Source organism: Lepidochelys olivacea, assembly GCF_965140295.1.
Source record: "Lepidochelys olivacea isolate rLepOli2 genome assembly, chromosome: 1".
NCBI lineage: Eukaryota > Metazoa > Chordata > Testudines > Cheloniidae > Lepidochelys > Lepidochelys olivacea.
Genome location: NC_140411.1, coordinates 243,872,404 through 243,894,170, shown reverse-complemented (window position 1 = coordinate 243,894,170; position 21,767 = coordinate 243,872,404). Strand labels below are relative to the sequence as shown.

Sequence of the window (21,767 nt, the reverse complement as noted above, 5' to 3'; positions counted from 1 at the left end):
AATGTTTTGAAGTTGCGGCTCGCACTCTGAAGACCAACCTTCCTCCTGTAGGCTTCAGAGCCCGAGCTGCGACTTCAAAGTACTGTAGTGAATCCATCCTCGTAAGAGCTGGTAGTTAGGCTGATGCAAGAATTCTTCCATTAACATAGCAGTGTCTGTAATGGGGCTTAGGTTGGCATACTTTTTCTCACCCAAGAGAGAGGTCGAACTAGCTGTCAGTCAGGGGTGTTAACTAAGTTTTAGGTGTGGACCAATCCTAAATCTCTAAATGTAGAGTTCAGTCCTATACTCTTGATATTGATCTGCTTGCAGCAGGGAAATACTAACATGTTTAGTCTGCATACAAAAGAGGCAATTCTGAAGCATATTTCTTAATGTTTGGGTATCCTTAAATGTATTGGACCACTGTATCCGCTTCCCCTAAGCAATAGTAGCTGTGAATCTGATTTTTGGCCAGGGGGTGGGGAGAATAACTGACTCGGAGGATGAGTGAGCCCTAGTTTATACTACAAACCTATGATGGTATAACTACATTGCTCGGGTGTAGAAGATACCGACCTAACCCCTGGTGTAGATAACTCTGTCGACAGGAGGACTTCTCCCATTGACATAGCTACTGACTCTTAGGGAGGTGGAGTACCTGTGCTGACAGGAAAAGCTCTCCTTTTGGCATAGGTAGTGTCTTCGCTATGTGTTACAGCAGCACAGCGTCATTGGTGCAGCTGCGCTGCCATAGTGCTGTAAGTGTAGACAAGCCCTAGGAATAATGACTCTCTAGAGAGCAATTGTATGGCATAAACTACTAAATCCGCTAAAAAGCTGAAGTAATAGAATGCATCTGCAGTTATATAGTGCATTTTTTTAAAAAAAAAACAACACGAAATATGCAGTTGAATGACAATTGGGTGGAGTGAATTGCTTGTAAGAGAATAAATCTGAGTGGACTTCAGAATCTTACTAACGTGCAAGAGTCCTGTCACGTTTTCAGCTTGCTGCCCTTCCCATGTTTAAAGTGGACTATTTTCGTATAGGTTTTTATATATAACCTTTTTATTTTTTTTGCTAGGATCGGAAGCTGTCAAAGTCAGAGCGACAGAGATTTAAAGAGGAAGCTGAAATGCTGAAAGGGCTCCAGCATCCTAATATTGTTCGGTTCTATGATTCCTGGGAGTCTACAGTGAAGGGAAAGAAATGTATTGTTCTCGTGACGGAACTTATGACATCTGGAACGTTGAAAACGTAAGTGAGCTCAAGCACAAGAGGGGTGTGTGATAATGATTAGCCATGAGATCAGAAAGTTGAAATAAAATGGAAACCAGTGTTTCTTTTCATAATATCTAAGGCCAAAGACCCATTGCTGGAAGGGAGGCAAACTAAAGCTTTCTCTGTAATCCTAAAATTACTGCTCAAGTTGGATGCTATTAGCCCCATAATTAGAGTAATTGGCCATCCTTTGAGGTAGTGAGATTGATAAATTGTCTCATACCACTTTCTAGTATACACAGGCAGAAAGTTATATTTAATTTCAAGGATTGAGGATACAAGCAGTGATCCTATTAGTGTCTTTTCTCCTGCTGATAATAGCTCATCTTAACTAATTAGCTTCTTACAGTTTGTATGGAAACTTCCAACTTCTGTGTGTGTGTGTATATGTATATGTTCCATTCTATGCATCCGATGTAGTGGACTTCAGCCCACAAAAGCTTATGCACTAATAAATTTGTTAGTCTCTAAGGTGCCACAAGTACTCCTGTTCTTTTTGCGGATACAGACTAACATGGCTGCTACTCTGAAACCTATTAGTCTCGTTGTATCTCCCCCGCCCCCGTCTTACACTTAAAATGTAGTGGTGTTACAGCCATCTTTGTCCCAGGATATTAGAGACAAGGTGGGTGAGGTAATATCTTTTATTGGACCAACTTCTGTTGGCGAAAGACAAACTTTTGAGCTTGAACAGAACTCTTTGAGTTTCCTAGCCCTGTAGAAGAGCTCTGTGTAAGCTGGGGGTGGGGGAGATACAGAGAGACTAATATGATCACTGCTTGTATCCTCAATCCTTGAAATTAAAAACAAGACAATAAAAACAATTTTTTCTGCCTGTGTATACTAGAAAGTAGTTTGAGACAATTTATCAATCTCACTACCTCAAAGGATGGCCCATTACTCTAATTATGGGGCTAATAGCATTGAACTTGAGCAGTAATTTGGGGCAGGGACTGCTTCTTTTGTACAGTGCCTAGCATAGTCAGGCCCTGATATTTGATTGGGGTCTCTGGGTGCTACCGCAATACAAATAATGCCTAGAAGTAAGAAAAGTTATTTGAAAAGCTTTTTATTTAATGGAAAATTTATGGGGAATTTCTAAAGTCATTTCTGAAAGTAAGTGTCTGAACTTCCAGACTGTAATTGAGCTCTCTGTGAAACTGTAAATCTGTTTTAAGCCTGAGCTGAAGTGAGCATTAGGAAATTGAGTTGCAAGGAAGCCCTCTAGTGGTGACTACAAACTTACAGAGGACATTATACTTCAGTGCAGCTTTGCAACTTCCCTCGGTTTAGGCTAGACATAATTGGGTGTTCATTGAACATGTGCACAGTTTTTGCCCATTTGGAACTGGAAATCTTTAAAATTGTGGTGTGTGTGTGTGGCTTTTTTTTGGGGGGGGGGTGAGTGGGTAATGAAGAAGAGATTAAGTAATTCATTTAATTGTCCTTTTAAGTCTTTAACAGGACTTGAATTCTAGTGAATAAATAGAGCTGGAAACAGTCTGTGTAAACAAGTTCATAATCCATTCAGTCAAAATACCCTGACGTGCTTGTTTTTGTGAGGTTTACTGATGGCCACAAATCAACACAGAGCAGGAAAAATACCTTTTTTCAATGAGAATTCTAGATTATGTTCGTAGGGGAAGTGCTTATCCCTTGTGCTGCATCTGTTTCTCTGAAATGTTACAATCATGAATGCTTTTCTACCTGTGCCATGCCAAGGAACTGTTCAGGAAAGGGTTGTCTCTCTCATCTACCCCCGTCTCTCTTCTCTCCTCCCCCCCCCACCTCTGGTGGTTCAGCCTTCAAACAAGGCTATGCTCTAGGTTTATTGTTATAGATCCTTAATGTAGACTAGTTGTTGGCCTGTTGGAAAGATTTGAGGTGGTTGTCACAGTTCAGGGCAGTTGCACCTGTATTTCCCTGCTGTGGTACAGCAAGGGCACCTGCTCCCGGCCCCTAAACTGTCCCTTTTCATGGGTGGAGACATGGCTTTCTCCCCCTCTGGACTGTGCTATTTCCAGGCTGAACACTTCCCTACCTTCGCTGTCTCATTCCCCAGTATAAGAGTGCTTTGCTTCTCTGCTCCAAGGTGGTACATAGTATACATGCCCAGAGTTTTAAATTACCAAACTGCTTTTATGAACAATCACATTTTTTCTCAAGGTAAAAGCATTACAGCGAAAACACTTCAAAAACAGTAAAAGAATCTACACATGTTAATAAGCTTACCAGACATCACCCCCTCACTCCAAGAAGGGCCCAGGGTGGTGATTAGTCCTTCAAATCCTGCCTCTCCCCCCCAGTTTTTCATTTGGACACAAGTTGATCACATCTTCAGCTCAAACACACACCTAAGTCTTATGGGCAGGGCCGTCCTTACCCATATGCCAAGTACGCATCTGCGTGCTGCTCCAGCTCTTCCCCATGGCCCCTCCCCCCACTCCACCCCTTCCTCTGAGGACTGCGGCAGGGGTGTGGCCTGCCCTGTGTTCACCAGGCAGCAGGAAGTGGAGCGATCTGGCCCCAGCTCGCTCCACTCCGCCGGCTTCCAGTCATGCCATGGGTGAGTGCTGAGGGCTGGTTCCCCCCCCGCCAAGGCTAGGAGCCAAGGGAGCAAAGCAGAGTGGAATGGGCTGGGGCCGGGTCGGTCCACTTCCTGCCGCCCTGTGAGTGTGGGGTCGGGCCTGCCCTCCACTCACTGGGTGGCAGGAAGTGGAGCAACCCGGCCCCAAACTGCTCAGCTGTCCCGTGCTGGGGGAGGCACTTTTCCTCCCCTGCCCCACAACCTGCTCCTGCCCCCCAGGAAGGCCTGGGGCCAGCTGCCCACCCTCCCCTACGGTGGGGCTGCGTAGGGCACCAAAATGGCTAGGGACGACTCTGCTAATGGGGTTGCAGTGGGCCAAAGACCTTCCAACCTTCCCTAAGGATTGGGGCTCCCTAGGTTCTATCTGTCTGCTGGATCAGAGGGAAGGCTGAGAGTCCTTTTTAACTCAGGCTGTTTAACTGAAAGTCCCTTCTTTCTGTTGATCCCTGGATAATCTAGTTCGATTAATCTATATGCGAGACTCTTTCCAGGTGGTAGCTCGGAGGAGGTGATACAACCTGAGTGAATTTGCTTAACTATCTCCTGCTGTTCTTAGTTCCTGGAAGGTTGTGGTCTCCCTCATGGAATTACATACAATCCATTGTTAGTACATAAATATTTGCATTTTTAATTAAAAAAACTCCTAAAATACTTAAACTTAATTCAGTATTATATTAAAGTGGTGTCTCTAATAAATGAATGGCTCTGCAGAGCCTTTCTTGTGAGAAATACAGTTGAAGTCTTGACATAAAGCTCTGGATATGCACCCATGTTTCAAGTGTGTTAGGAGAGAATTTGGTGCATTCTATTTGTTTTTGCAATTGGCATTTGGGAATAAAGTTTTAGTGTTAGGTTGAGTTGTTGGAAGTTTTTTCAGATGGATGGAAGGGTTTTGGCACTTGAGGAATTGTGAGAGGCAGGAAAGGACTGGATGTTTATACTAAAACAAGTAAATAGTTAACAATGACACTTAAAGATAATTTAGGTTGCAGACATAATCCATTATGCTGAATGGGTCAATTAACATCTTTCCAATCTGCAGACTCAAGAAAAGGTAACAAATTTTTTTACACTGTATAAGTCTGAACCGTTCTTGTTTGTCTTGTTCCAGGTTACACACATCCTAGTTGGTAGGCTATGCTGATTGCTAGTGATGCCAATATTTCTGCCTCTCTATTTTGTATCTTACACGTTTTTGAAACCAGATCTCCCTTCTGGGTGGTTACACATCCTTTCATCATTTGTTCGGGTTTGACAACAGTTTTCTGCCCCAGAATCTCTCCAGCCCATGAGTCTTCCCATTAACCTTCTGTTCCCACTGGGGATCAGATGAGTCTGAGCCCAGGACAGTACAACAGGACAAGCACACTAGTTCCTGAAGTGGGAGCCTATCTGCCACCGCACCATGTGCCCCAGGCTGTGTAACTGCTTTCCTCTAAAAGTTCATTCACATAGTTGACTCTCTGGACAGAAGGAATAGAAAACTTTTAGGTGAAACATCTTAATCATCATTTTACTGGATCAGATTTGGAAACTTAAATGGACTGAGCTTCCGCATTGCCTAATGGGAAGATAACTCAGTCCTGGCTTACCTCAATTCATGGGTGGCAGGTACAATAAGCCAGGGGAGGCACTGCCTCTCCTGGTGCTGCTGTGGCCACTGGACCCCTGGTTGTGGGGTTTGGTGGTGAAGTTTTTGCTTTATTATGCCCTATGCAGGTTCTGGAGCGGCTGAGGAGGCACATACCGCCTCCTCAGCAGCCTTGAAACCTGCATGGGGCATATCAAAAACATCTTATGCAGATGCTTTTCCCCTGGCTAGTGGGCAGGTTGGGTCTGGGGAGGGGAGGCACCGCTGCAGCCAGCCCCAGGCTCCTCCAGGCATGGGAGGCTTGGCTCAGCTCAGGGCTTCAGCCAGCTCAGCTAGGGCTCCTCCGGGCAGGGGAGACTCGGCTCAGGGCTTTGGCCAGTCATGCTGGGGCTCCTCTGCTTTGGCCAGTTGTGCCGGGGCTCCTCTGCTTGGGGGGGGCACTGGGCTGCAGCTGGCCTGGGGCTCTTCTGGTCAGGTGTTGGGGTTGAAGGGGCTCGGGGCTTCAGCCAGCCCAGAGCTCCTCTGGGCTGGGGAGGGAGGCTCAGGGCTCCTGCGGCCGGAGGGCCGGGGGGTAATCCTGATGACCCTTTTGGTTTGGACTGTCATTTAGCTAAACTCCATGAGTAGGGCCTTACCAAATTCATGCTTCAGAGCCCAGTTGTGAAAGCAGCCGCTGCGAAGTTTCCTGGAGCTGGAAGAGGCTCCCGGAGGTGGAGGTAGGCCTGATCTCCCCATTGCTGCTGGGAGCACCCTAACCAGGGATCCTAATTGCTAGTCAGGGCTAGTGGTGGATTAACACATGGGGCCTGTGCCCAGGGGCCCCAGACAATTTGAAAAATGGGTGCCCAGCCCTGGCAGGAGCCATGGGGGTGGAAGCTCCAAACCCCAGCAAGAGCTGCAGGGGCTGAAGCCCGAAGCTCAGGTGCTCTGAGTGGAGCCATGGGGGCTGAAACCCCAAGCTCTGGCAGGAGCCAGCAGGAGGGGCAGAAGCCTGGAGCCGGGCAGAAACCGTGGTGGGGTAGCAGCCCTCAGCCTGAGCACCTCAAGTCCCAGCTGGCGCCATGGGGGTGGCAGCAACCCCAAATCTGGGCAGGAGCGGTGGAGGGGGGATGGGGTGGAGCTGTGGGGCATGGCAGCTCACAGCACAGGTCCCTGAGCTTGGGCAGGAGCTGCAGGTGTGGAAGCCCTGAGTCCCGGCTGGAGCCTGGGCACAAGGCATGTGGGGAGGGAGTGGAAGCCCCGGATCTCCAGCGCCCTGAGCCTGGGCAGGAGCTGTGACGGGGCGGGCGGTGGTGGCAGCAACCCTGAAGTTTGGGCATCCCAAGCCTTGGTGGTGGAGACGGCCCTGAGCTGGGCAGGAGCTGTGGGGGCTGGAGCTGCTGGGGGTGGCAGCCCTGAGCCCTGGCAGGTCTGTAGCCCTGGCAGGAGCTGCAGGGGTGTGTGGGAGAAGCAGTAGCCTGGGGCTGCAGCAGGCCTCAGCCTGGGTGTCCTGAGCCCAGTGCCCTGAGCACTTGCAGGAGCTGCGGGGGGCAGAAGCCCCCCACCCGGCGACCTGACCCACAGCAAGAGCCACAGAGGGTGGAAGCCCGGAGTCCAGCTCTGGGGCTGCTGCAATGCAGAAGTGAGGGTGGTACATCCTCACTTCTGCACTGCCTGTGGAGGTGGGTCTGGTCTTCCTCCGATAACAGCTGTGCAGGGGAAGGACAAGTCCTGTGCCTCCCCAGGCCGGCTGATTTCGGGAAGATCAGATTTGATGGGAAGGGCTTATTTGCAGTCCTTGACATGTTTTTCACAGTCATGAAATTGGTAGGTCCCTAGCCATGAGGGAGACTTACCAGTCTCACAACTTTATGCTGCTACCCATGACGGTAGTGTCTGAGTGTCTTCCACATTAAATTGCTATAGCAAGTTGCCTAGTGGACTTCATAGCCTTCTGCTCATTTCCTTTATCTGAATGTGGGAAAGTCCGCTTTATTGTAGGGCTGTACTCTGGCTTTTTTGAGAGGGATTGGGAAGCGGTCATCACAACCTATTTTGATTTTTTTTTCCTTAAAGTTTCTAATACAACAAGAGAATAACTGTGTTTGTAGACTCTTATGGCTTTAATTTCATGTTACTTTTTAGGCTCTAATCCTGCTAAGGAATCTGCCTGTCCAAGTCCTAATGAACGTCAGGGTTGTCTGTAACTAAAATAAAACATGTTTCCATATCTTTGGCAGAATTTGAAAGGGACGGTCAAATTTGTCTGTTAGTTTTGTTTTGTAAAGCAAGCCTATAACATTCTAAAGAAATAGTTTTACTAAATAAATTCTAAATAAGTAGTTTATTAAATAAGACCTGCAGTGTTCACATGCATTCAAATGGGCTGCAAACAAAACTAAATTATCTGGTCTATTTTCATTGTGAAAGATTAGAGAAGTGTAAAGAGCATAAATATAATTCAGGTTTAAAACTATTTTAGGTTTAATTTAAATTATCTAACAGGTCAGGATACTTAATGTGGCTTTTTAAAAACTAATGTTCATCTAAGAACTGCTTCTTAAAGCCAATGAAATGTTCATTGCTGTTTTTTTAAAAGAGAGATGCAGCGTTGAGTTGGCTGAGCCATTTATAAGACAAAGATATTCAGTTTTCAAAACTATGTTTAGAAATGGTGTTCTCTTTCTCCGTTAACTGAATGGGGCTCACGTAGCTCAGAGGAAGGATTGCACTTTTATGTCAAAGACGAGACTTCCTGCTGGTTCTCTTTAAACAAAATTTAACTGTTAAAAATAAAAAATGACTGTGACGGGTTCCCCCCAGGGTGCCACCTGGAACTGGGGTATCACTGAGCCCCCCTGACCCACCAGCCTGGGCTCCCTTTACATTGTACTGCTGTGACAAGCTGCCCAGACCACATACAAGTAGGGACACACCCAGCTGCAGTTACATGCAGACGCTGTGATCTTCCCTGCATGGGAAGACTCCAGCTAGGAACTTCCCAGCTACTCAGGAACGCATCCCCTTTGGAGTGTAAACCCAAAATTATACGGTCTTGCGCTGCACAGGGAACTATACAGTGTAAGCTCATTAAATTTTCCCCCTTCCTCAATGTGAAGAGGAATACACAACAGCTTTCTGCCCCGAGTTACGACTCCCACACACTGGTTTTAGACAAAGCAAAAACAAGTTTATTAACTACAAAAAATAGATTTTTAGGTGATTATAAGGGATAGTAAACAGATCAAAGGAGCTTACCTAGCAACTAAACAAAATATGCCTAATACTCCGAACTTCAGATTCAAAAAGTTCCATGATACAAATAGGATAATCATATTCAGTAAATCATAACCTTTTCAATGATACCTCACATGATTTATCTTGCATAAAATACATTGATTGTCATAATTATATTATAATATCACTGAAGAATATGGGGTGCAGTATTCTGTGAAAAGGTCTAATACAGTTGTGTGGCTTTTTCTGCTTGGGTTTTACTTTCAAAATATTGGGGATGTCCATTTTGGCCTTGTTGAGGGAGTCTCAGTGTAGCAGACTCACACTTTAGTTGAAGGAGAGGATGCCCAGTTTTTACAAATATGACCGTTTTCCAGGAATGATAGTGCCAACAAAAACAAACCAAGTTCTAAACAGTCTGACTAAAATCCCTTCTCCTTTCAGTTGTTCAGCTTTCATTCATCTCTTGTGGTGATAGTTCTCTAGTTTCTACAGTCGTCATTTTTCCAGGCTAGACTATCTGACTTTCTAGTATAAAAATCAAGCAGTGAGGAGAAAATAACCTTTTCAGGTCCTTCATACACCATAAAGGGATTAAGACCATTCCCCCCCCCCCCCCTTGCAGGTAGTCTTTTAAACGAATACTTAACAATGCACAGTTTGCAAATCTGACTTTCCATTTGTTCGGATTTGCTGCTGATGTCCGAAACAATGTAATTACTGTTAGGATAGCAGGTATTTGCCTGGTAACTAATGTTTTAAGATGCATTGTCTCCATTAGAAATGGACTAGAGTAACGTTTTCTTTTTCCTTTTAAAATGTTATCTGTGTGAGGTTTAAAAGTGACGTGATTGGTAACTTAGGACAGTGTTTTTGGAAACCTTACATCAATCTTGCAGGGATGCAGGATGATATGAGCCCAGTTCCTTTAGGAGTGAGGAGCTGGCAATAGACCAGCATATTTGAGAATCAAGAATGTAATTGGAGATCCCAAAAGCTGAACTAGAGTGCAACTACCATTTGACCCTTGGAACAGGCATTAAAGAGATGAATGACTGTGTCAGTAGCAAAAAGTATTTTGGCCAAAATCATGAGTGGTAGCTGATATGAACCAGAGCCTCTTTCATTCTTTCTTCCTGGACTTGCTTTCTTTCTGCCCTTGTTCTCTCATTAAATTGTGCTCTGATTTCCCTCTGGATGTGGCTCCTGATTGCTTTTACAGAGCTGTTTTACAGCAGGATTATCACTAGGAGCTTGATTTCAAGGACTTTCTTTGAACCAGAGGAATTGTAGTAATGGGAATTAATGTCTGAGCTTATGCAAGCACTGGTCCAAATGATTTAATCAAGACCAGTTCTTCTAATGAAGTGTATACACAGAAACCAGCACTCACATTGGTGGTCTGGGGTAAACATGATAATCCCAGTCTTGTAGCATCACATAGTACTGACCTCGGTGCTGGTCTTAGGAATTAGGACAACTGTCTTGGAGTGGTGCAGGAGACAGCTTTCTTAAGGATTGGTCCAAGACTGGAATAAACTAGGAACCATCACAAATGTCACCACCTTCCTCTGCATGTGCAAAGCACATTTCTTCAACCTTTCTTTCTCTAAACACACAGCCACGTGTACGTTTTTAAAACTAAGAAAACCTTACACTGCATACACAATTCTCCTCCTAGGGAGAAGATGAGAACACCAACCCATGCATGACAGATGTTAGTCATATTACTTAATGCACTACTTGTTGGTGTTCAGAGACAATGGTGATGAGGTTGGTATAAAAACCTGTATAGAAGTGGACACAGATGAAGCCTGTTAACAAGCCTGGAAACAAAAGTTCCATCTCTGGCCTGACTCTTGTATTTAGACCTTTTTGAAACCCATGTCAGAGACCAGCAATAGAGTGTCAAGAAACTTGAGACTGTGCCATGTCTTCTCTGAAAGGTGGTTTGGATTTGTTGAATTTGTACTGTCCACTCAGTAGAGTGCATCCTTGGGACTAAAAGGTCCCTCCATCTTTCCAGTGTTCTGTAATGAGTCCAGATGGTGTTTTCAGTTGGGTTTTAAGTGATCAAATCCTTTCCTACATCTCTTGAGAGACCTTTGAGAGCAGCTAACTTGATTAGTCAAGTTGAGGCAAGTTTGAACTGTACCCTAGGTCCCTGGCTGAGTTGCTTGGATTAATATTTCAATAGCTGAGTGGTTGCTGTGGTGACTTCATAGCTGTCACTCACTGCCCAACAAAACTTCTATTCATTCAGAATTTGACATTCTCCAGTGTTCTTTTCCTCTGCTGTGTCCAGGAAAAGGCATATTTATATAAGATAGTGGTCAGAACTAGCTACTTAAACACTACATTAGAGGAAAAATGAATGGTGGGCAGGGGGCGGGGGAGAATAGCTTTGCTGAGCCAGTGGTGCAGCATGGAAGATATCAATTTTAATAAGGAATAATTGGAAATAAAGGGTTTTAGAACCTGAATAAAAAAAAGTGAAACCTTCAGCTATCTGCATTTGAAGTCATATTGTGTCAAATCAGCAATTTTTACAACTATAGAATTGGAGTTCCATTTTATCCATCAGAACATTCAGCAGTTACCTCCTGGGTAGTAAACAAAATTAAACAGCAAAATGTAAAGTAACTAGATAGGCTAAGCCAGCTCTTAGGCTCACTAAAAATATGTACTTTATATGGAGGTTAGCTTGGCAACTTGCTTAAAGACTCTGGTCACATTGGGGCGTGTAGGCAGACTTAAAGTAGAAGGCAAAGCTGAGATTTGGTAGAGGACAGAACTAGCTATTTATGAATTCTTGAAGTCTAACTAGTGTCTTTCCTCTTCTGAAAGTTTTAAAGAACTGCAGTCCTGCCTGTCAGCAGGACCAAACTAATGTAGCTGTCTAAAAGACAGCATGAAATCTATTTGAGTCACAGCTGTTGCTGTCCACCCTTGCCAAGGAGGGGAATGATCAGTGGATCTGCAGAGCCAGAGTCACCATTCCTGTCCTGCCTATCTCCAAAAACCTGCTTGCTGCTTCCATAGCTTATAGCTCTGCAGCCAATAGGGAGCGCTGACACTCTGTCATGGAACGGTACTGTTCCAGAGCATTCAGTACACTGAAAGTGGACCATTCAATGTAATAAGTAGGCCACGTATAAATTGTAGTATACTCTCTAGATTACTAGATTCAGTTCTGTACATTAGTTGTTTTTATATGTTAATAGAATTAATGGTGAAAACATAGCAAATGAACCTGAAATATGTTCCCTTTTTTACTCTGTTCTTTTTCTCAGGTATTTGAAAAGGTTTAAAGTGATGAAAATCAAAGTACTAAGAAGTTGGTGCCGTCAGATATTGAAGGGCTTGCAGTTTCTGCACACACGCACTCCTCCCATTATCCACCGGGACCTAAAATGTGACAACATTTTCATCACTGGCCCCACTGGATCAGTCAAGATAGGAGACCTGGGTCTGGCAACCCTGAAACGAGCTTCCTTTGCCAAGAGTGTGATAGGTAAGCCTATATTGTTTTTGGAGGCTGGTAGACCCAGTCTACTTACTTGGAAACTTGACCCTCCCAGCAGAAATTTCACTCAAGTACTCTTCTTAAAGTACCTGATCTGAGCTCAGAAAAGTGATACTGGTTTTGCTTCTGAGTTGTGGGGCTCATTCTGCTGTACTGATTAAATATCTTTTGTTGCAGGGTTTTGGTATCTGTGCTCCTAGTATTTGGTTACAATCTGTGGAAGCATTTTGGGAATATAGGCTTATTATGTTGCCCCCCAGGGCTTAGTTGAACACTGTTGATAAAACCACTGTAGCTGGATTATGGGGTATTAAACTGATTTAAATCTGAAATTGTATTTATTGCCAGTTTGTTTGATGGGTGCACACAAAGTAGTTTTGGTGACATACCTCTCCCTTTCTATCAATAATATATCTTGATACCTATTTTAGCATCTAGCCACATACCCAAATCTGCTAGGTTGTCAATCTAACATTGTAGAGTACCCTATTTTAGTTTGAGCTAGTTTGAAACTGACACCATTGGATTATCCAGGAAAATTGGTTTTATCAACTTTTGTTCTTATAGTCTGCATTATATTCAGACTAACAAGGGAGCAAGGTGGTCCTTTTCAATGTGCTGCTAACACTGATTTAGTGTCAATATAGTTTATTAAAATACAGCAAACTTATATTGCTGAATGGTCCTATACCTGTTCTCCTGAATACACTGTTGACATAAGTTTGCAGATGTTTTGCATGCTGTCACTATTAAAATGTTTCCTGCTTCCTGACCAGGGTAGTATTTAAACATTGATAGAAGTGGAAAAATATACAATGGCAATATATAAAATTTCCTTACAAAACATGCCCATACCATGTTAGTTTTCTGCTTAGAGCTTCAATCATATCACTTTGTGTTCTTGCTAACAATTGTTAGCCTATGGCTAATTGGATATAATTGACTTCCGGATTATGGGTTTTGGGGAAGGATTAGGGAAGCTAGGTTGACTGATCTTCAAACAGTCTTAAATCTGGTTAGTTTGCAGGAAATAATTCACTGCTTAAATTCTTGCATCTCTGACTTGGAGGAGCCCTGATCATACAGTGCTATCTCTTCACTTGTGGAGAGTGTGCTGTGATTGAGGGTTAGGGGGCAGTGCATCTTCTGCAAACTATTTACACTGGGACTTGTTGAATCTCACGCTCTGTGCCTGTAACTCAATCTCTCTGTATTTCTAAGTATTTTTTTGCCTGTAGGATGTTCCTCACTATTGCCTGTATCTGCAGTAGGCCTATAAAATATACTGCAGGTGAGAAGGTAAGTATGTGAAGAAAAGGGCTCTGGTGAGTGGCCTTTGCAGAAAATTACTTTTATTCATTCCTTATGAAGCTCTATGTCTGTAGTGACTGGGTTTTTCATTGCAAGGCCTTTTCTGAACAGTTCCACTTCAAAAAGTAAATGGAGTGTTACAGGTCAGAGACTAGCTGTGGGCTCTTACCAGTACTACTTTTTTGCAGCAGAGGGCGGATAGGTATGTGGAAACAAGCCTCATTGCCTCCTTTCTTACAGGGAGGAAAGGTAAGTGTCTAACTTTACCTAGTATTTGGTTTGCAGTCTTGCTAGTCTTTTACTTTTTTTCTCCATATGTCTTCAATTTGATCTTCATCTCCTGATCCAATTTTTATTGTAGCCAAAGTTTCCCATTTCTGCCCTTATGTTGAGTAACATATGTGGAAAGCAGTCAAAATATGGACCCTTTCATCTCATTTCTTACAAAGGCCTTGCAGTGGGACACCCGTGGGGTACATTGATGCAACAGAGTGACTAAGGGTTTCCTCCCTCTTCTTTTTGCCTCCACTTTCTCTTCTCTTACAGGTCTGCCCATCCACTTCCTCCTGCGGTGAGTAACGCCAGCAGCCTCTGCTCGCTTTGAGACATTTAGAGTCTGAATCGTTCTTTTAATTTAAGGTACCCCAGAGTTCATGGCACCCGAGATGTATGAGGAGAAATACGATGAATCCGTTGATGTATATGCTTTTGGGATGTGTATGCTTGAGATGGCCACGTCTGAATATCCTTATTCTGAGTGCCAAAATGCTGCGCAGATCTACCGTCGAGTGACCAGCGTAAGTCTCCCATACCTCCCTGCTGATTCGAGAGCTGGTGCTACTGCTAACAAAGGAAGCTGGATAGCTTCATACTGTGCAAGAAGTAAAAAAGGCAAGCTGACACATCTTTAGGTGAAAATGTAGAAGTTACTTTGCTTAGCCCAACCTACGGAAATGCTAGAAGTGTGTGAACAGTGCTCAAAGGAAAATCACTTACAGGACTTAATATGTTATTAGAATCAGATCTTTAATACACAGTCTGTTGATATCCTACATTCAGGTAAAACTACATAACAAGGCACTATATCAAAGTAAAACTCACTCCAATATCACAGGATATTTTCTGACCCATTACAATTTTGTGCTTGCCTTGGAAGAGTAGTTTGAAACTTCAGTCTATGGAATAAACAAACTTGGGTCACAAATCTAGGAAACTCTGGATTAACTGACTGCCAATGCAGATCCTCATATGTTTATTTTTGAGTCATTGTAAGTTAATACTTTACTGCATCCTAAATTGCCTTTGGCTACTTTGCTGTTCGGCCACTTTTCATAGTTACCCACTGGAAATCTTTTACATTATCAGCAGGTAAGTAGCTCACAGAATGAAGTGAAAAAAAGATGCCGAATGGAGTGCTTGTAAAAATGTCACTGGACCAAGCTAGAGAGGTTTTTGTTTTCCCTAGACATTCAGATGGTGATATTTGAATAGTCTGAGCCACCTGCCTTGGCACCAAATCAAGAGTGTAATTTTGAGTAGTTGGGAATGATAGGACCTCCAATTAAATCTGTCAGTGGTGGCTTTTTTTAAATATAATGTTGTGAAATAGTTGAAGGTCTCCTAATGAGGATGATGATACTGCTGTCTTGCAGCATGCTGGATAAGTAATCAGTCTTCAGAGCTAAATATTCAGAAAAAGAAGAATGAGGTGGTGATAGTAACCCTCAGAATTGGAATTTCTGGCATCTATAACTTGTCGGTCTGTTTCTTGACTGATTTTTGAAAAAAAATTAACTTCCAGTTGGAAGTAGAGAACCTTGTTTGCCAACAGATGATTTCATTATCTACTGGTGGGAACCCAAGAAGTTTCCATATGTTTTCTTGTTAACCTTGTGGAATGGCTTTAGGGGTGACGATTTGTGAATGAAGTGCTTAGCTTTGGATGGAACACCAATACAGTCCATGTTCCTAATGCCTCACAATCTTAACAGGTGGATAGTGAGAAGACAAAATTGACTAGGAAATAATGTGCAGTATCTTTTTGATCTATATCATTTCAATTGCTCCTTCTCACCTGAAGTACCTAAGATTTATGAGGGCACTTCCAATTTGTCTTTTTTCCATCTGGCCTGTCATGTGGCCAGCAAGTGTTAATGTATGTCATATAGCAGTAACCCTCCCTCCTTCTCCTCCCCCCGCCAAGAGGGTTTGGTGTCCTTTTTTGAAGGATTGGTTTATTTGGAGACACTCACAAGACTGTGCCAATTAAGCAATGCAGGAGATACCAGAGTTGTTTGATTTGCTTGGTCTTGTAGTAAAGTGGGGAGGGGGGAAAAAGTACCTTTATTGCATTCCCTTAGGTCCTAGCCAGAATACACAATGCCTTGGATGTGAGCCTGTGGGTGAGAAGATCTCCTGGATGACCTGCTCAGTGCAGGATGACCTGCTTCCTAAGGGAGATGGCTGCACATAAACACCCTCAAAGTGTACGGGCTAATATAGGGAACGTATGTGTTAAATGCAAAACTGTGGCTGTAGTTGTGGTTATGAACCACCTGGGTTTCTTTTTTGTACTGTCTTGCTAAGGGAGCCCTGACCTTTTTGCTCTCTTGGGTGGAGGCAATAGTCAGTAAGGCCCTACATGTTTTCTGACACTAACTGTACAGCAGACTGCTTATGTTTATCTAAGACATTTCCAAGAGTGATTACCAAAACAAGTACTGCAGCAAATCCCCGAAAATGCGGAATTCCTGTTGTAGACCGAACCACCAAGAAATTCAATACCAAGTACTCTCTTATCAGTGGATACCCAAACGCTGCAGTCCCAGACACTGCAGCACTGACATGGGATGCATTTACTATTCCTTGGAATTTCCACTGGGCTTCACATTCCTCCTCTGTCACTTACATTAATGCTCTAAGGGTATATCTGCACTGCAGTTTGAGGCTTCTGTTTTTGCTAGCTCCAATCGAGCTGGCATGGGTATGTCTACCTAAGATGGAAATTTCTTTAATCCTAATTACCTGGTGAAGGTGGAGTTGGTAGGCAGACCTGCTAATGCTCACCCAATACCTAAGAGTTTCTCCCCCCTTACATCAAGATTTTCCATAGCCAAACCAGGTGCCCTAGGTCTCTACCTGGTTCATAACAGAACACTGCTGCAGGAGTTTGGGATTTGCATTTGGGTGGCCCAAACGATACTGTACCCATGAAAAATGCCTCTGTTGCTTTATATTGGAGGGTTTTTTTTTAAACTTGTGTGAGGATTTCCTGCCTAAGTTGGGATTCTGGCCTATCTTGAGTATCCTACCGAAATTTTCGGTCAATAGCCAGCTCTTAGCTCTTTTAGGATTTAAGTCTTTGTGCTAAACTTTTTAAGGCCTTATCAGTAGGGGACCTCTTATGCTAGTTATACTTTGAGTGGCATAACTTTGCCCTCTAGCTAGCTCTATATTGCCTCTAATTAGTTGGAAGAGGTTTTCCTCAATTTTGTGAACCTCCCTTTGAACCTCATCTCTGATTTGTGGTTCTTTTATCCACAAGGTAGTTTTTGAATAGCAATCAACTCAACCAGGAGCATGGGAGAGCTCTCTGCTCTTTCCGGTCTTCCTCCATCTTTAATCTTCTGTAATGACAGGGTGCTTCTGTGCATCTGTCCTAGCTTTTACAGGAAAGCCTGTCCCCATTTCAGCTAACCACGATATTTCCTTGGGAGTTTTGGTCCCAATCTAGAACATGAAGGGAAAAGCCTGCTGCTACCCACTGGATTTCAAGAGCAGACCTCCTCTGTACTTAGATCAGAAATATTCAGGGGAATGGACAGTCATTTCCTTTCTCTTTTTCAGGGTTCAAAGAAAGACCTCAGGCAGCCAGATTCATTATGGATAAGTCTAAGCTTTTGTCATGGTTATTTTTAGTAAAAGTCACCGACAGGTCACGGGCAATAAACAAAAAATTCACAGAAGCCATGATCTGTCTGACTTGCTGCTGCAGGTCCATGGTTTCCCCTGCCACCATGGTAGCTGGGAGCTGCGTGGTTCTCTCTCCCCAGTCCCTGCAACCCTGAGGAAGGCCACCTGAGGAGGCTGTTGCTTGTTGCTGGAACCCTGTCAGGGCCCCGCTGGCTGCCAACTCCTGTCCTGCAGTCCCAGGGGCTGAAGCAGAAAACGTCACGGGAGGTCTCTGGAAGTCACAGATTCTGTGATGTCTGACAAATGTAGACTTAATCATGGATAATTTAGTTTAATCAGATGCAGACTGTAGAAGGCCTACAAACCCTCAGAATTTCGCTGGCCAGTATCAATTAAAGCTCAGTCTGCCAGAGCCATGAATCATAGAATATCAGAGTTGGAAGGGACCTCAGGAGGTCATCTAATCCAACCCCCTGCTCAAAGCAGGACCAGTCCCCAATGTTTGCCCCAGATCCCTAAATGGCCCCCTCAAGGATTGAACTCACAACCCTGGGTTTAGCAGGCCAATGCTCAAACCACTGAGCTATCCCTCCCCCCACCATCATCTGGGCTGGAGAGGGGAGATGGCAATAAACAAGCTTTGTAGAGCTGTAACCTGGTGTTCCCTGTGCTCTCACTCTCTCCATGCACAAATTATGCAGGTGGTTGTGGACCCAGCCCTTGCTTGCAGGATATTTAGAGCAGGGCTTCCCCGAGAAGCTTTCTTCATGGGGAGCAGCTGAAGGGTTTGGAGGTTTCTATTCCTCCTTCCCCTGCTCCTTTGCTCTCAAGCTCCCTCTTAAAGTTGAGCCTGGAATCTTTTGTTCTCCTTCCCTACTCTGGGTTTTCAGTTAGATAGTGCTTTCCAGAATCTAGTATGTGTATGCTGTCGGACTGATCTACAGCAAGGCATGTTCTCGTTTGCTGGGTAACCTGCTTTCTGTGGCTCAGTTGAAACAGAGCCATGGACTCTCATCCTACCAGGCTTTCCAAGTTCAAGCATTGTTAAGGAGATAGAGCGGGCAATTGGCAAGCATCACTCTGGAAAAGTGGAGGGGGGGAGCCCTCAAGATGGGCAAATCCTTAATTGCTCAACATGTCAGAGCAAGTGAGGAGGAAGAGCCAAACCAAGCACCGAAAGCAAATTAGCTGGTAAGTGAGAATATACCTCTGACCCAGTGGACAAAATCACTTCATATGGGGTTTTGTCTGTAACCCGCTTGGACAAGCGAGAGTATTAGATGAAAACTTGAACACCAGCCCAAGTTGTACCCAGGCTACTGTTAGTTTCTCAGTTACCGTGTGCTACTGAGTGGACAGCAAGCATGCTTAGTTTGCTCTTCCAGCATATCTTTCTGGTTTTGCTTCTCCTTGGTTTAATTAGATCTCACTCCTAAAGGAGTATCTAAGAATGCCAAGAAGAAAACACATGCTCTGCTTGTGTAGCAGCTCTGTCAGTAATTCTTCTATGCCAGACTTCTGAACTAGTGGCTGTCTTTAATTTTTAAAGACCATCTGCTTTGCCAGACCCGCAGTTGTCATGTAATGAAAGAATTTCACACGTTGAAATGTATCAGACCTGGGTAGACCCTTTATGAACTTTAGACAAGAAATTATTTCAGCAGTGTGGTTCTCCTGTTTTTGTTTAGGGTTTTTTTGCCTCCCAGATGTGGCATCCCTGGAGCTAAATCTCCATATCCGCTCTCAATCACTATTTTGGGCCTTTGCTTGCCTCTCATTTATCTCCTATACTATATGCAAGATTGATTTAACTGAACCCAGTTTCTGACAGGGATGGTCTCTAAGGAAGTTTGATAGTCAAGATGTTGTGCCAGAATATCACTAAACTACTGAACTACTGCTAACCTTCTTTGCTTTTTCTTTTCCTCAAAGTTTTTTCATATAGTATTTGAGGAAAACAAACTGGACACATGTCTGCCTCTTGTGGGCCTAAAGCTAGTTGCTAACGTGACATTCATTTCACCCTCAAAACTATTTCTTCCAAGCCCTAAAAAGTCCTGGCTGAGAACATACAGAAGTTCCTGTGATGGGTTCCCCTGCAAGGTGCAGCCTGGAACTGGGGTACCACTGAGCCCCTGGCCCACCAGCCTGGGCTCCCGCTCACACTGTACTGCCGTGACAAGCCACGGAGCCATCCAGCCTGCACTTTCACCAGCATACATACAGGTAGGGGGACACCCAACTGCAGTTACAAGCAAGCTCTATGACCAGCCCCTGCATGGGAAAGCTATACCCAGCTCCGAGGCATGCAACCACTCTGGAGTATAATCCCAAAATTATACTGTCTTGCGCTGCACAGGGGACTGTACAGTATAAGCTCATAAAATTTGCCTCCTCCCTCAATGTGGAGAGGAATATCAACAGCCTTTTGCCCCTGAGTTATGATTCCCACACTGATTTTAGATAAAGCAAAAACAAGTTTATTAACTACAAAAGATAGATTTTAAGTGACTATAAGTGATAGCAAGCAGATCAAAGCAGATTACTTAGCAAATAAACAAAAAATGCAAACTAAACTTAATATCCTAAATAGGGTATGAATAGCAGATTCTCACCCGAAGAGATGATACAAGCAGGCTGTAGATTCTTTAGGGGCAAGCTGCACTTTACAGCTTGGAATCCCAGGTGTTTCTTTCACAGGCTAAAAATCCCTTTAGCCTGGGTCCAGCACTTCCCCCAGTTCAGTCTTTTTTCCTCAGATGTTTCCAGGAGCCCTCTTGGGTGGGGAGTGAAGAACACCAGATGTCACTCCCCGCATTATAGCTTTTGCATATGGTAGGAACCCTTTGTTTCAAAGCTTAGTTCCCAGACCAGTCTGTGGAAAAACACGGACATCCCAAGATGGAGTCTAGAGACATGCAGTCACATCACAGGTCTTTGAAGAGTCATAGCAGCCATTACTTGGAGGCCATCTGTAGTGTTCTCAGGAAGGTTCCCCAGGTGGGAGATAAGCTTCTCTTAAGGCCTATTGTTTTTTTCCTAATGACACATTGCCCTGAGTAGGCCCTTCCCCACTCACTATCTAGACTGAAAACATCTTGTCTCGTGTAACCTGTGTAACTAAATTTGAAATAGATATATAGTCAATATTCATAACTTCAGATACAAAAATGATACATGCATACAAACAGAATAATCATATTCAGCAAATCATAATCTTTCCAATGACATCTCACATGACTTGTCTTGCATAAAATACATTATGATGTCATAATTATATCACAATATCACTGTGAAGAATATGGGGTGCAGAGTCACAGTTCCTTTAAAGTAGATTGTGCTATAGTTAACTGTGCTGAATAATCGAGGAAGACGAGCTATCCTCCAAGATCTAGGTAAGTGCGTGTATATCCTTCTGAAGAAATTCTAGAAATTATTCTGTTCCCACTAAGGCATGGGCTGTGCACCAGCTGCTGTTGCTGTGGAGACTTAGGTTGAGTTTTTTTGCAATGTTGTGGAGGAATGCCCTCTCGGGGCGAGGTTGGTTGAGGGGTGGAGAAATCCGTGTTAGCGTGCGTTACATTTGGGCACTTTTTGAAAAGTGAAATTAGTTTGGTCCCATCCTCGTCTCTAGTGGACACTCTGCCATGACATACAGCTTTCACACAATTCTGTACAGATGACACCATTCCCAATTTCTGTTTGGGAAGGTCTGGAACTGGAATAGGAATGCTGTGTGTCATTACTGAGCTGCTTTGGTAGAGAGAGAGACACAAGTGAAACAACTTGGATGGCACTTGGCGCTTTTGTTCTTGACCAAGAAAAAGTCAGCTTAATGCAAACTAAAATTCATTTAATCACTTTAAATTAGAGATGGAAAGAAAGACTGGGATGAAATTAACTTCTGTTGTTGCATTGTGCTATATAGGCAGTAAGAATTAAGGGTGGAAGAAGCAGGAGCAGAAGTACCTAAGACACTAATTTGTGATCCTGTTGCACAGAAGTTATAGGAAAATTAGCCACCTTTTAAGAAGTGTGCACTGATTTTCCTTCAACTACAAACATGAGAGCTGTGCAGAAGCTGGAGTGACCTTGCAAAGGTATAAAGATCAGGAAAAATAACTTTCTTTCCCACTCACCTCCCAATAAATTTGTATTTGTGCAACCTGGTTCAGTGCAACAAGTAGAGTAACCCACATGCTACTTCAGAAGGGAACAGGACTCCTGGAGCTAGAATTGCAGGCATGCCAGCTTTTTATATCTTCTGTTGAAGTCTTTGCAAAATCTGAACTCCAAGTATTACTGAGAGTGGTAGCAGACTGTGTTTGTGAAAGAGAACTTGCAGCTGCTTAGAGGATTCA

At 43.8% G+C, this 21,767-nt stretch overlaps 1 protein-coding gene across 3 annotated transcripts in view; it reads left to right on the top strand.

The window, feature by feature from the left end:
• Positions 1-21,767, top strand: part of LOC311523963 (serine/threonine-protein kinase WNK1-like) — a 171,532-nt gene that overhangs the window by 58,283 nt on the left and 91,482 nt on the right. For all 3 annotated transcript variants that reach the window (XM_084634576.1, XM_084634575.1, XM_084634577.1), the window contains exons 2-4: positions 1,067-1,239; positions 11,951-12,171; positions 14,134-14,291. In XM_084634576.1, the coding sequence (XP_084490702.1) occupies positions 1,067-1,239; positions 11,951-12,171; positions 14,134-14,291 (552 nt within the window). The remainder of the gene's footprint in view (positions 1-1,066; positions 1,240-11,950; positions 12,172-14,133; positions 14,292-21,767) is intronic.